Below are 14,301 nucleotides of genomic sequence, written 5' to 3' on the forward strand. Positions count from 1 at the left end.
CACTGCGCATCCACCCAATTTTCGGCTACCCCCCCCCCCCTCCTTCTTATAACATGGTGGTAAAAACGCTTATTAGTTCTTGCGCCATATGACTTCAGCCTACTGACTGGTCAGTACGATATCGCGTATGAAGGCCAAGTCCTTGTGGCTTTCAGCGACTCTCAGACACCAACCCACCAGCTGCTTTGTGCGGCCGGGTGCGAACTGACTGGCAATCGCTCTATATCGAGCACTTGCCATTTGGGGGTGGTTGGAACTCCTTGCAAATGTATAGGATATTGCGAAAGTCAGCTCTGGGTTGCCCGCAAAGGGTGCATTCAGGGGAGAAAAAGCCGGGGAGGATAAGGGCAAGGTGAGCTGGGGATATAAAGGTACGGAATTGGAGCTTTCGCGAGATAATCTGCTAGAGTTTAGAGATTGATTTATCGGGGTTTGGATACTGGAGCCATTGCTCCTTAGAAGGAGGAGAAATTTCGTTGCAGGTAACCAGGCGTTCGCGTGGGTCTGTAGCTGGCCCTGCTCGATTGACGTGCGCTCGAGCTGTCTTGTGGGCTGCTTCATTCCCAGGGTTTCTCCCATGAGTAGCTACGCATACGAGTTGAATTGAGCTGGTCGGGGGTACAACAGAAACGAGAATTTGGAAAGCAGGCGTCCGAATCCTTCCCTGTGTAAAATTGCGCATTGCTGCTGTTGAATCATAATATAAATGGGGGCGCAAACAAAGCGGAGACACAGAAAGAAGACAAGAGGACGAGCGCCTCGGTTGAGGCAGTGGTTCAGGAGTTTGCCGTGGCAACTGCGGCTTCCTCCGCCCCTAGTGAAGATGTAGCTTTGGTTGAATCAGAAACTACAGGGTAGAGTTTGTTGGAGACTGAATTCAAGGCATAGGCTTGATGATTGGCACATTCTGAGGCGTCCACGTGTAGACTGCATTGGTATTTGTGTGATGGTGTTTGTGCAACGCCGTTGCTCGGCGAGCTGTACGATGACGCGGAGGGATGTTTTTGGGGAGTGGAAGGAGTGTTAAATGGGACGCATATTCTGTAAGCACGCCGTCAGTCAGCCACTCGCTCACCCTTGGTGCTCAGGCTCGAAAAATTTGTCTTCTTACACTAGTTGCGTGATATGCAGGGGTTCCTTTGCCGGCATGTTTTCGAAAGCGCTAGCAATAATATGCCGAAAAAGCCATATTTGTACCCCAAAAAGGCTATTTTTGAAAATTTTGGAAAGTGTTCGCTGAAAGACCTGGTACATGGCTAAAGAGTCAGTTGTGAGGCAGGATTGGCGTTCAGCACAGTACGGAGCGCTGCCTTAAAGTATATATACACGGCTACACGCAAGATGTACGCAAGGAATGGCTCGCAATAAACTATAGCAACAGGCGGCTGAATTGCGTCAAGGAACAGCTGGCTTAACTTTAACACACCTACTGCATTTTCAGCTCAGTTGAACAAGCGTATTATTTGAGTCGCGACTGATGAAAACTCTCTGCACGCAAATATAGGCTCGCTATACACTTGCCACATATTCGGCGGAAGGGTAATCGCAGGATGAAATTCGCGGCAACCTCTGCAGGCCGGTTACACCCAACGACTTGTTCGCAGTTGTCCGATGGCGTGTTGAGATGGAGAGGCACTAATCAAATGCGTCAGGTTTGCAGCAGTAGCGTTTCTTTTAGAGTTGCTTGTAGTAAAGCATTTGGGCGATACAGGAGACGCAGATAGTTTGGCGAGGGGCTGGGGAGCAGGTGGAAATTATCCACAAAGACGGGAAGGTCGAGGCCTTGCGGGTCAAGTATGAGGAGGAGGAGGATAAACTTTATACCGCCGACATGAGTAGCAGATTGTGTTGGGTTATATCCCCATCAAGTAAGACAAAATAACTGGGGTTTATTGTGGCTTCAGTGTAGTTGTAAGCGCAAAAGCTCTGTTAAGCATGGTCTCCAGTGTCTGAAGTCAAATGTCAAGGTCAGTGCTCAAGGTCAGGTACCGAATGGTCGTGCTCATATGATGACGTGGTCATACTACCACAGCTTGGGCCGTACCACCACGCAGTTCAGTTCGGTTTCACCTTGTGAGGCATTGAAGGTTGTTGCCTTAGCCACATCGAAATACAAATCCACTTTATATCCAACCAAGAAGTTGGGGGTCCCCAAGGAAAAATTCTGCCAAAGCTTGACTGGGCCCTGGGGGCCTAAAGGCAGCATCAAGCAGTGGAACTCACATCACAATAAAAATGAATATCAACATGAAACTTATACAAAACAGCAAATGCAGTGTTTACACTTCATGAAGAGTTATAATATTTCAATATAATATATTTCATTTCAATACGTTTAAAAAAACAATACACGCTAGCCCATTATGTTGCAAACAAAAGTGAATCGATTAAGAACCAATCATTATTTCCGTCGGTCGAGTAGTGTGTCAGGTATTATTGCTCAAAGCCTATTGTTTGGATCTCAGTAATATTCATTGCCTCATCAGAAAATTGGTTAATTCGCGTCTAAATGAGTTAAGTGGGGCTGTAAAATCAATGTGTCTTTTACGTTTTACATATAGTGATGGTATGCTTTAGTCAAGAGTGGACTGGCCATAAATTTTTAGTGTACGCGGCACTGGTTTTTGTTCCCTACGTAATCCGTAAGCATGCAAGGGACGGTGTGCATCATTTCAGAGGTTATGCTTATGCATATACAGAGACAGTTTGTTGTCAGTAATTTATTTTGGGTGGAAAAACAGCGCGAAGGGACGGAAGACAAAGAAGAAGGAAACCACTCGGACGAGCGCTGACTCAACTATTATTTATTCAGAAAAAAACAGGCATTTATAGTTAAGAAACTTCACGTGACCTGATGTAGCCCGCGCGCATGCCCAGACTACAGCAGGGTAAAACTACATCTTGTGTCAATAATAAAAGCCTTGCAATAAGTTTTCAGAAGACCGTGCCCGACCGAGAAAACACGAGAGAGCCCGAAACAAAAAATAACAAACAAAAGTACTGAAAAACATCAAATGTTTTAAGAAACGAGACCTCTTTTTCTACCAACATTAAGGAAGCCTGACTGACGCATTCATCCTGACTTTTCCGAACTTGATACGCCTCAATGAGCTCCCTTGTCGTCTTAACTTTATGGCGAAATAAAATACGTGTGTACGCGACTAAAGGTCTACACACTTTCTTATTTTCCTTCTTGCAAGCTTTGCAGTGCTCTTTTTGGGGTGAATAGTTTGAGTTCGAAAGTGATCGGAGACGCTCCCTATGTCGAATATTGATACGTGGGCCGGTGTGTCCTATATGAACTTTTTTACATGAAAGAGGAAGTTCACACACAACTGAACATGCGCACTCTACACATCTTGATCTATGTGGAACCAGACAATAAATGGACTGATTCCTGGTATGTTGTCATGGCGATTTCGTATCATGCAGAACCCCCCCCCCCCCCCTTCCACACAAACACTTGTGTGGCGCAGAAAACACCACATGCACGTCAAATCTGTGCGCCTCCTTTTTTAGATTATGAGCCGTTCGGTGCACATACAGAAGAACTGCAAATTCTTTATCTGTTCTGTCCAATTTTCCACTCGAGAAATCTTCCCGCACTGCCCGCACTAGATTATCCCATGATTCTGATACCACCACCTTTGGAAACCCTGCGGCTTCTAATCTACTTACTGGTATGAACGCATACCAACTTGCCGAGCTTTCCATTCTACTACGGGTTATATAGATTAGTTGCGTTAAGCATATTATATTTAGTAAACAAGGGATCAGTAGATAGCTGGCTAGGGTTTCTATAAAAGTTGTCATGAATTCGTAACATTCATACTGGTGAACCGCGCAAAAAAGGCGGGACAACAACAAGACAAGCGCTTGTCTTGTTGTTGTCCCGCCTTTTTTGCGCGGTTCACCAATATGAATGCATACCAACTCGCCCAGATCTCAGCCTTACTAATTCGTAACATCTTTTTTTGTAGTCTTTCGAGTTTATTGTAATTTTGGATCGTTGGAACATTCCAAACTAAGAAGCAGTATGAAAGACGAGAGTAGAAATTAGCAAAATATATTGTTTTATGAGCCTTACTGGAAGTAGTTCACTCAGCTTATAGAGACAGCCAACTGGTTTACTTAATTCTATCGCCACCTTACTAACATGCGTGTTCCACGACATGGTTTCTTCGAACCATAGACATAAACAAGTTTCTGATGTCACGCGCTGAAAAGCTGTACCTTAAAGATTTAGGACTGGCTCAGTGTGACAGGCTTTTCTATGGGGCTTAAAAACAATTTTTTTAGTCCTTTTAATGTTCAAGGTTAATCTGTGTTTATGAAACCACTATTGAAGTTTGATGAAATTCGCTGGTTTTCGCGGAGAAAAATGTATTTGTGTCATCAGCGTATATGACCAGTTTCGCTGAAAGAGGCAAATTGCACATGTAATTAATATACAAGATGCACAACAATGGCTCCAGAATCGACTCCTGAGGTACGCCATGTTTTACCATTGTAATCGAAGACCTCAGGTCGTCAGCTTTTGCACACTCTTTTCTGTCTGAGAGATAACGTTTGATAAGATCAAGGGCAACGCTACGTATGGCATAATCTTTCAACTTTGAGACTAATATATCATGGTTTACACTGTCAAATGCTTTCCCCAGGTCATTGAATAAGCCTACAGAGAATTGTTTGTTATCCTTGTTTTAATCATTTCATCCTTCATATGTAGTAAGGCCATTTGAATTTTTTTTCCTTTCTGGAACCATGCTGTAAATCGCTAATAGCATAATGTTTATTAAAAAAATTTGTAAGTTGAGCATAATGAATATTTTCAAAAACCTTAGAAAATATGGACCGGGAAAAAAACCTTTGTGGACCGTGGTTATACGCGCTTGTTTAAGGTCAGATGGAAAGATACCAATTTCAATTATTTGATTGATTATAAAGGCGAGTGCTATTGCTATAATCGATGCTACATGTTTAATAGGGACACTGCTCAGGCCATCTAGTCCAGCAGTGACATTCTTTCGAATTCCGACAATGATGCTGATGACTGAGCTGATCGGCAGTTGTACCCTAAGGAGTAGAGCTCTCGCTGGAAACCTCATTTACAAGCACCCTTATGAGGGCTGGCGTCCCTGACGCATCTGACTGTATCCTTTGCACAGTCCGTGCACAAGGCTCGCGCACTCACTAAAACCCAGGACCATCACAGGGCGTTTATCAAAACCGTGGCCCTCGCCATCTACCTTCACCCTCATCTGCGGTAGCATGCCAATTTAACTATTAGGCACACCTCACTTGTGATAATTTAAATTTCTGTCTTTCACCCGCAGGTTTTGTCTGGTTGTTGGAAAAAAAGAATACGAGGTCGGCTTCGTGGCCAACCATACGAGGTGGGGCCTTTATTCTCTCACATATAATACCGCAGCAAGTGACTATTATGGATACAACGACATGAACTTCGCGGGATTCCCGGCCAACACGTACCATTATGTGTACATCTACTTCAAGGACGACCAGACGATGCACGTGAGTTGGAAGCTGCCCTCCTTAGGAGCGAAGTGGGTTCGGAGGCAGTCCAGTTGGCCAGGCCCGTTCACCCCTAAAGCGTCCAATTTCTCGCCCACATTGCCCAGCTAGGTAACATTCCATTTACGGCATCAGTTCTTATGGGGCAGCTGCATACGCTGATACGTCGTCAGCACGAACCTTGCCGATACTCCAACCACAGCGTTGGAATTTACTTTGAACCAATGGTACCGGCCTGGTCACACCGCCTGTCCAAAAGCGTCGCCTAGCGTTTATGTATCGAAATTAAATATCAGGACCTTAGGATAAATACATTTTCCCTCTCACAGCTGACTTGACATAAATATTTATTTTAACACAAACACGCATTTATAACGTGCCGCCAACTATCTGGCCAAATACGATTTGTGGTGTGGCAACGAAGAAAAGCCCTCACTTGAGAAAATGCTGCGGCAGGAGACCTACTCAGCAAGTTCAGCTGGCTGTGCAGTTAGACTGAGAGGTACTTCGGGACCTCTTTAACACGAATACGCGCTTTTTTGCAGGCTCGTTATCCGGAAAGCTATTCTTGCCATTGAACCAATAGCTAAAGAGCAAAAACTCGCCCTCGCTTCAAGCTAAGCAGCGGAATGCATTCAATATACTGTCGGGCCCACTTACAACGAACCTGGCGGGCGCGCATATTTTGCGCCACTCTATCCGAAGTTCGTGTTGAGTGGACTTTTATAGCCAGATATTGCAGGTCCAACGAAACTGGCATTTATTTCTTGCGAATGTTCGTTATTATCGGCGGCTTCTTCAAAGGCCATCGCATCACAGTGCTTTCCACGCCTTCTCAAGAGATCATGTTGTAAAGAGGGCCACATTCGCAGAATAGAAACGTTCACTTTTCCTTCAAGAATGGCATATGTATAGGTTCTTCCAATGCACCACTACTCAGTGACCTTTACTTCAATCAATCAATCAATCAATCAATCACCTTTATTTCCTTTGAGAAGGAGGAGTGCGGGACTAAAAGCTCGGGGAGCTTGACGAGGTCCCGACCCCTTACTGGTTGGCAAACAGCAAGAAGACGGCAAGTCATACATAAAAAAACAGACAATATCGAAGACACACTACGAAAAGGCAAACGCAAAAGAAACTCAAACAAAAACGCCGGTCCAAATCAACAGAAGCTGTCACGAACAAAATTAAATTATTTTAGTCTTGCAAAAAAACAAGTTGGCTAAAGTGTTTGACGATGTCGTTTTGGTTACAGGTGGGGTCAAACTCCGCACGGTTTAGTAAATTTAGCAATGAGGGCAATGTGTAAGATAATGATTGTTCATCGTAGGATGTCCTAGGGGTGGGCACGGACCATATTTCTTTGTATCTGGTTTGGGGATCACTTGTGTTCACCTGTAGTCTTGCAAGACGAATTGCATAATCCATATGAAATTTAACGACAGCTTTATTGCGTACAATCAACCTATAATTGTATAAACAAAACACAGGAAGAATATTAAACTTTGAAAAAAGAGGCTTCGTGGAGAAAGTGTAATGTACATCAGCAATTTAACGCACTGCTCTCTTCTGCAGTAAATGTAGCCTGCGCAAATTGGTCACACCAGTTGTGCCCCACACCATGTTACAGTACTGCATGAGAGATAGCACTAAAGCATTGTAAAGCATAAGTTTCACTTTAGCAGGGATAAAGCGCCGCACACGCGCAATGGCACCAATGGCAGATGACAACTTAGATTGGAGGTAGTCGATATGCTCATTCCAGGTAAGATGCTTTGAAAAATGTACTCCAAGACTATTTACAGAGTCCACCATCTCTAGCTGTTGGGAGCCAAGAAAAAAATCCATCTGTTCTGTCAACACTTTGCCTCTAGGCGTATACAAAATTACTTTTGTTTTAGTGGGATTTATTTTCAAACAATTCACCTCAGCCCAGACCTTTAAATCAGCCAGCATCTTGTTGGCCTTGCTTTCAATACCTTTGCACAAACTGCCTGTAATAAACAGTTTTGTGTCATCAGCATAAGAAATAACCGAAGAATTTTCTGTGCAGTGTACAATGTCATTTACGTAGATTAAAAATAAAAGCGGTCCTAAAATGCTTCCTTGCAGCACACCAACATTAACCGGTTTGATTGCGGAAACGACATTGTTGGCATCTACAAATTGCTTTCTGAAAGAAAAGTAAGATTTAAAAAGCGCATGTGCTATTCCCCGCACGCCGTAATTTTCTAATTTGTTGAGAAGGATAGAATGATTGATCAAATCAAATACCTTAGAGAAATCAATGTATATACCTAATGCCATGTGCTTACGACTGAATGCATCTATAATAATTTCTTTTTGAGTGAGGAGGGCTGTTTCGGTAGAGCGGTGCTGTCGAAAACCATGCTGAAAGTCATGAAGCAGATAGTGGCGATTAAAAAATGATAGTAATCTTTCGTGCATTATTTTCTCAATACCTTTTGAAAATACTGGAATGACTGAAATCGGCCGATTATTAGTTAGGTCAGTCTTATCACCGCGCTTAAAGACTGGAACAACGCGGGCAATTTGCAATTTGCATTAGCTATAAAGGACAGAGCGTTAAACAGCCTCTTTCAGTGCAGCAATGTGAAGCAGATCTTCCGTTTTGTCGACGAGAGAGAAAAAAAAAACTTTATTTGAAGTGAAATCCGGGGCACGCCCCAGGGTCCCCGCACGACCCCACTGCACTCAAGTGTTTATGTTCCTGAGGTCCATAACACTGGCAGCCCTGCCGGTGGCTATGGTATGCACGGCCAGGTCTTCCGAGTGCAGCAGGGTCTCCCAGTCCTCCCAGGCCTTGAGGTTCTGTAGGTCCCGCGGGGGAGAGTCCACCGGGCAGAGGGAAAGGATGCGGAGGGAAGAAGCGAAGGGTTCTGGGCATAGGGCGCATGCCGGAGTGGGGGAGGAGGGATGATAGTGGGCTAGGGTAAGGGGTGAGGGGAGACAGGGTGTCTGTAGTCTGCGCCAGAGTGTTGCTTGTTTGTTATGTAGGGAGGAGTGGGGCGGGGGTAGAGCTAGCGTGAGGCTCTGTAGGACTGCGTAAGCTCGCGGAATGCGTGCATGCGCTCCTTCGTGAATCCCCAATCCGAGGCCACCTCAGATCGGTTTAAAGAAGCTCGGGCTAAAAGGTTGGCGGCCTCGTTTCCGGGATTCCCGGAGTGCGGGAGCTTTCGACGGCTATCTTGCCATTATAGAATGCGAACATCAGGCCCTCCCATTCGACGCTTCAAAGGTTCTTTGCAATTTTTCTAGCATCCTTAGCCCTTTGGTTGCCATAGACGAACTGCCTTCAAATGGTTTCCTGCGATATTTGGAATCAGGACTCCAATTTGACAACCATCATCTGTGCTGGGCCTTTGAGCCTCGAGCAAAAAACCCTTCCTGCCTTTTGATTCAGCATACTCCAAGTTAGTTATTTTTATTTTATTTGAAAATACTGTTGGCCGTGGGGCCGTTACAGTGGTGGGGCATGACACTTGAAAAGCAAAATGTTTCGTCGATTATACAGAAATACAAAGTGAATCTTGATCTATAGAATCATTTCTTGCCGCGTAATGGTTCACTTTTTATACAGAGCAGAGTTAATAAATATTCACTTGAAAAATAGTTATTTCACACAGAAAAGGAAAAAATAACACAAAAATTTCTACATTCCTGGCCTTCACCTTAGGCGAGTTGATTAGGCGTATGACACACAAAAACTTTTTCAGTGCGAAATGGAGATAGCTTTTTCGAAAGTTGTTAATGTACTGGACTGTAAGAGAGATGCTGGCATATTATTCCATCCTGCTATCGTCCTCGGAAAATATGAATTAGCATACACATTAATGCGTGGGTTCGAGGTTTGGTAACCGTTTTCATTGCATGCTCTGAGATGTGTAAGTTGTTTTCGGACCAAGTAATGGGAGCTATTGATATTGAAGGAATTTTTTGAGAGCTGAAATAAAAATTTTAGTCTGGTTACTTTGCGACTTCGGCTAGAGGTGGCAAATTGAGAAGCCACAGAATCTTTGTTACAGAGTCAGTACACGCATATCTGGACATTATGAATCGAGCTGCTCTTCTTTGCACACTTTCAAGTTTTTTTATTAAGCCAGTTTTTTTATTAAGTGCAGTATGGTTAACTCTTGCTTCTATCACGCGTCAGAAAATCATGCAATCATAAGCTTGAAGATAGTTTTTTAAACCAGATGCGCCGACTTGTGCAGGCTGGTTACCCTCTCATGCTCTTATCATCGGTGGCCGAGGTCATGCTGGCAAAAAAGCAGCGCGTCAATGGAACGAGGACAAGAAGGTTGAAATGATTTTTTACGCACATGGGATTTCACATTCCCTGTGCATAATCGGGAAAAGATAAGAACAGATGTAGTATTTTCAGCCCCAGATCGTCTGTACAGCCTGTGCAAGCAGCGTGTAAATCAGATGGGTCGCAGATACGTTGGCTGCACCAAGAATCATCCTGTGCTCAAGGCGTAGTTCACTCAACTCCCTTGTCTTGTGGCCATGCTTACGTAGGGCAAACCGGCAGATGCCTAAACAAAAGACTCTCAGAGCACAACTAATATGTAAGCCCACTAATCTCAATCACTCTGGGCGGTCATTGCCTCGATTGTAAGTGCACTCCTCACTGGAGTGACACGACTGTGCTGAGCAGGTGCAGTGAGCAAATCACCTGAAAGATAATTGAAGCCAAAAATATCGCGAGCATAAAATACCGCTCTCTGAACACCCCATCCGTGGCCCTTCTGGATAAGGAATTTCATTTCCTTTCGACAACTCAGCAGTCATGACTGCCTGCTCGTTTCCGGCTGCGATTGTCCGTGTTTCACGTCTTATCCTTCTTGTTGTTCTTGATATCTTGAGTATATTTACCGATCTGCAGAGAAAGAAAAGTTCCGTTGTTAGTCAGCGCCTGTGTCTTCTCTCCCCTTTCAGCGTCCTTCGTGAAGTTTGCGCTGTTTTCGTCGTGATAAAAACTAAACTAGCTCGTGATGTGTTGTTGCTATCCTCAATTAACTTAATTGTTTCCTTTTAGAATATTGTCAAAGCAAAAACCCACGATTATAATTAACATCGAAGCAACTCTCTCATTTTATTTAAAAATCATCTCATTACTCAAGTTTGCGATACTCACCCCACGTCCCCTAGCCTTTACCAGTTTTAGGCACCAAATGCAGGATGCAATCGTTGTCTTCTATCATCTCCACATACCTGCACACTGCTGAAAGTAATAACATATCAATAAGACATATGCGAAAGGGGAGCGTGATATTTGTCCTGTACCTCTTCAAAGACAATTAGTTGTATGCTTGTACTGCGAAATGTTCATGAAATATGTTGCTGTCCAATGTGTACAGAGTTACACCTGCTTATGTTGTATGTAGTACATGTACGTGTAGACAACATGGTAATGTTGCTCTTTTTGTGTACTTGTATCGACATGATTCTCGGTACTCGTGACAACTGAGCGTTTGAGATACTGTGGTGAACATTGTTTATTTAAACTGTCGGAATTCATTTTACCGCGCACTTATCCGCACCTGTCTTGTGAAATAGTGGGCGCAATGTGTCCTTGAAGCACCATTTTAGGCAGTTCTATTTCCCAAAGTCCCCTCTGTCCCTTTGATGGCTTCTACCACTCAGATTGCAAATAAACCAACCTTCAAGTCTTCAAGAGAAGTAAACGCAAGCAGCATGCCGCCTTCCTGTTAGCTTTCCTTGCCAATCAGTCATATTTAGTAATTTTATCCTTTTAATTACCTCCAGTTAATTTACGTACTAATGAAATTTTTCCTCGACTAACGTCATAGCAACTTAGAAAGACGGCATCGCGCCTAATCATCAGTTGCTCCTACTCAACATCCTCCAGACGCAAACGCAGCCGCCTGCTTGATATTACTGCTCCGCTGTCCCTTTCGGGTACCGCGGGAGCACTGAACACCGCGACAGCCAGTCATAACCTGTCGGTCTCGATGCAGTCGCAGCGTCTTTCTTCTCCCAGTCCCTCCTTTGTCTCTTTCCTTACGGCGCGGTTCAGGCGTTCACCGAGATATGTCAGACAGGTACTGCGCCATTACCTTCCCCGAGAAACAATTATCATTTTCTAGAAAAGAAAAGTTTTGCTACTAATCAGAACAATGAACCATTATCTTCAATTTCTGTTCAAAAACGCTGGATGGAATAGGCCATGGCGCCAAAGCCAAAGAATTTTTTTGATTCCACTGCTAGACAGGAAGGAAAGACGGCGATAGCTTAAACACCGCACCACCCCCGCCTAACAGCTGGTGCTAAGAACATAGGTACGGTGATTATAGACCTTTGCATCGGGCGAGGGAGTCGTTGAAACGCCTCTGCTCGGGACTGTAGGAAACCGGTGCCGCTGCCACTTCCACGTGCTAGCCCGAGATGCTCCCGACAATCCAGTGAACAATATGGCAGCGCCCAGGGGGCCTCTATGGCAACCCTCGTTCGTAACGCCTGCGCGGCTGCACAAACAGGCATGCTACTCATCCTAGATGACTGTGGCTGCAGGAGAAAGGCAAACGGGACCATACCATCCAGCTCTTGGAACACTCCACGAAACAGATATGCAGGATGTTAAGCCGGATTACGAACAAGAGAAAAGGGGTGAAGGAGCGAGATGCGTTACGGATCACTTCTGCGCTCATCATACCGAGGATGACGTACGCGCTTCCGTACCTACAACCTAACAAAGGGGAAAAGAACAAAATGGAAACATGCATCAGAAGGGCGTATAAGCAAGCTTTAGGCGTCATGACCTGCGCCTCGACAGAGAAGCTGATGAACATGGGGGTGTACGGCACGTATGAGGAGCACAGCGAAACCATGCTCAGATTTCAAATGGAAAGACTTAAAAGAACAGCCGCTGGCCGTGCACTACTGGTCAAGCTAGGATACCCGGCAGAAGACGAGGGCGAAGACAAGACAGACATTGACAGCCAAATTAGGAGCACTTTCTTGGTTAAACCAGTGCCCAGAAACATGGACCCCAAGAACCACGAAGGAAGACGGGCGGCGAGATCATTGGAGTTGGACAGGTTCCTAAAGAAAAAACAGATGGTTCTGTATGTTGACGCGTCCAAGTACAAAACGAAGGAAAACGCTAGGGCGGTAGCAGTAGTGAACGCTAATGGGAATATAGTTACTGGTGCATCAGTGCGCACAAGGACAACACAAGCAGCGGAAGAGATCGCCATAGCTCTAGCCCTGACTGAAGCCAATCGGCAGGGACTGAGTTACTGGATAGCGACGGATTCTCAGGCTGCAGCAAGGGCATACAGAGATGGAAGGATCGGCCGAAAAGCCGCGAGTATCCTCTTCGAACAAAAACAACACAGACATGGATCAAACAACACAAGCATTCAACACACCATCATTTGGGTCCCTGACACTGGGGTTGAGGGAAATCTCATGGCAGACACCGTTGTCCGAGGGTTCACGAACCGGAGGGCGGGTTTGCCGGTCGAACCCTTCAGCACGCCAGAATCTTACGGAGAGGCAATGAAGGCGTTGTTGGGAGCGCGCAAGAAGTACTCGGCTCCGGCGGATATCCTCGACAGAGAGCAGGCCACCACGCTCAGACGACTACAAACAGACACCTACCCAAGCAGAGCCATGTATCACAAAATGTGGCCGAACAGATACGCGAAAGAGTGCGTGTGGTGTTGGGGCTACGCCACAACGTACCACGCCACCTGGGGCTGCGAAAAAAGCCCTTTACTACCAAAGGTAAATAGCCCTAGTCTAGAGCAGTGGGAGGCCCTCCTGGCTGACTCCGACCCGAGCACACAGCTTATGCTGGTGACGAGGGCCAAGGCAGCGGCGGAGGCCAACGGGATCCTGGACTAGGGAATACCGACCACTGAAGCTCCACATCTACCTATCCCCATCCCCCTACTCCCTAACTCTTCCTTTTGAAAAAAATAAATGTTTTCACTACTACTACTACTCAACGCACCGCATACGGAGTGGGGCTACCCCTGCAAAGCGTGCGGTCGAAAGGTAGCCAAAGTGAGGGAGAAAGCCCGAACACTGGGCCTGACACTATCCCTAGACCACAACAGGCCTACTCTCATTGGCGACAATGTCACACAAGACAGCTGCCCTGATCTCACTCTCGACCGCAATATCCGAGACGCGCACTGGGAAAACTCGGCATGAGCATAGTAGCGGCATCCATGTTCTCAGCACGACCTTCGCAGCTACACGCAGCAAAGCCCCCAACCAAACAATCAAGCACACAAACTGGGACGCCTTCAGATACGTGCGCACCAAACGCAATTCAACCCCCATAGACGCCCTGGAAACACGGAAGGACAAACTGCTGGAGGACACCGCCAATGCCACCTACTCGACTACCCAGGACGAGGATGGCCCAACTCCCGAGGCCAAGCTCATACACAGGTGGGAGGCCCAGAGCAGTACTCATGCCCGCTGGCTCCACCAAAAACACAATCGACCCCTCAATCTCCGTCTTATTCGCACTGAGCGCGAGATTGAAGCTTACTACATCAAAATGAGTCGGGAGCAGTGGCATCAAACATGCGACCATCTTAATGGCCAGTTAGGATGCAAAAACTCGTGGTTCTTGCTCAGACGTCTTTCCAACTCACTCCAAATCGACATCTCACAAGAACCTCACCCGCATTATACCCACCTTTCAGGACACAAATGAAGAACTCTTCCCCACCCTGAAAGACAAGTAAATCAGTACTTCCA

The 14,301-nt window shown here is 45.6% G+C and overlaps 1 protein-coding gene across 1 annotated transcript in view; it reads left to right on the forward strand.

Moving 5' to 3' along the window:
- LOC149366304 (uncharacterized) overlaps positions 1-14,301 on the forward strand; it is a 74,995-nt gene that overhangs the window by 6,574 nt on the left and 54,120 nt on the right. The window contains exon 3 of the mRNA XM_089570154.1: positions 5,337-5,532. Within this exon, the coding sequence (XP_089426280.1) occupies positions 5,337-5,532 (196 nt within the window). The remainder of the gene's footprint in view (positions 1-5,336; positions 5,533-14,301) is intronic.

This window comes from Amblyomma mixtum, chromosome 1 (genome assembly GCF_055824585.1).
Source record: "Amblyomma mixtum isolate Tamu chromosome 1, ASM5582458v1, whole genome shotgun sequence".
Lineage (NCBI taxonomy): Eukaryota > Metazoa > Arthropoda > Arachnida > Ixodida > Ixodidae > Amblyomma > Amblyomma mixtum.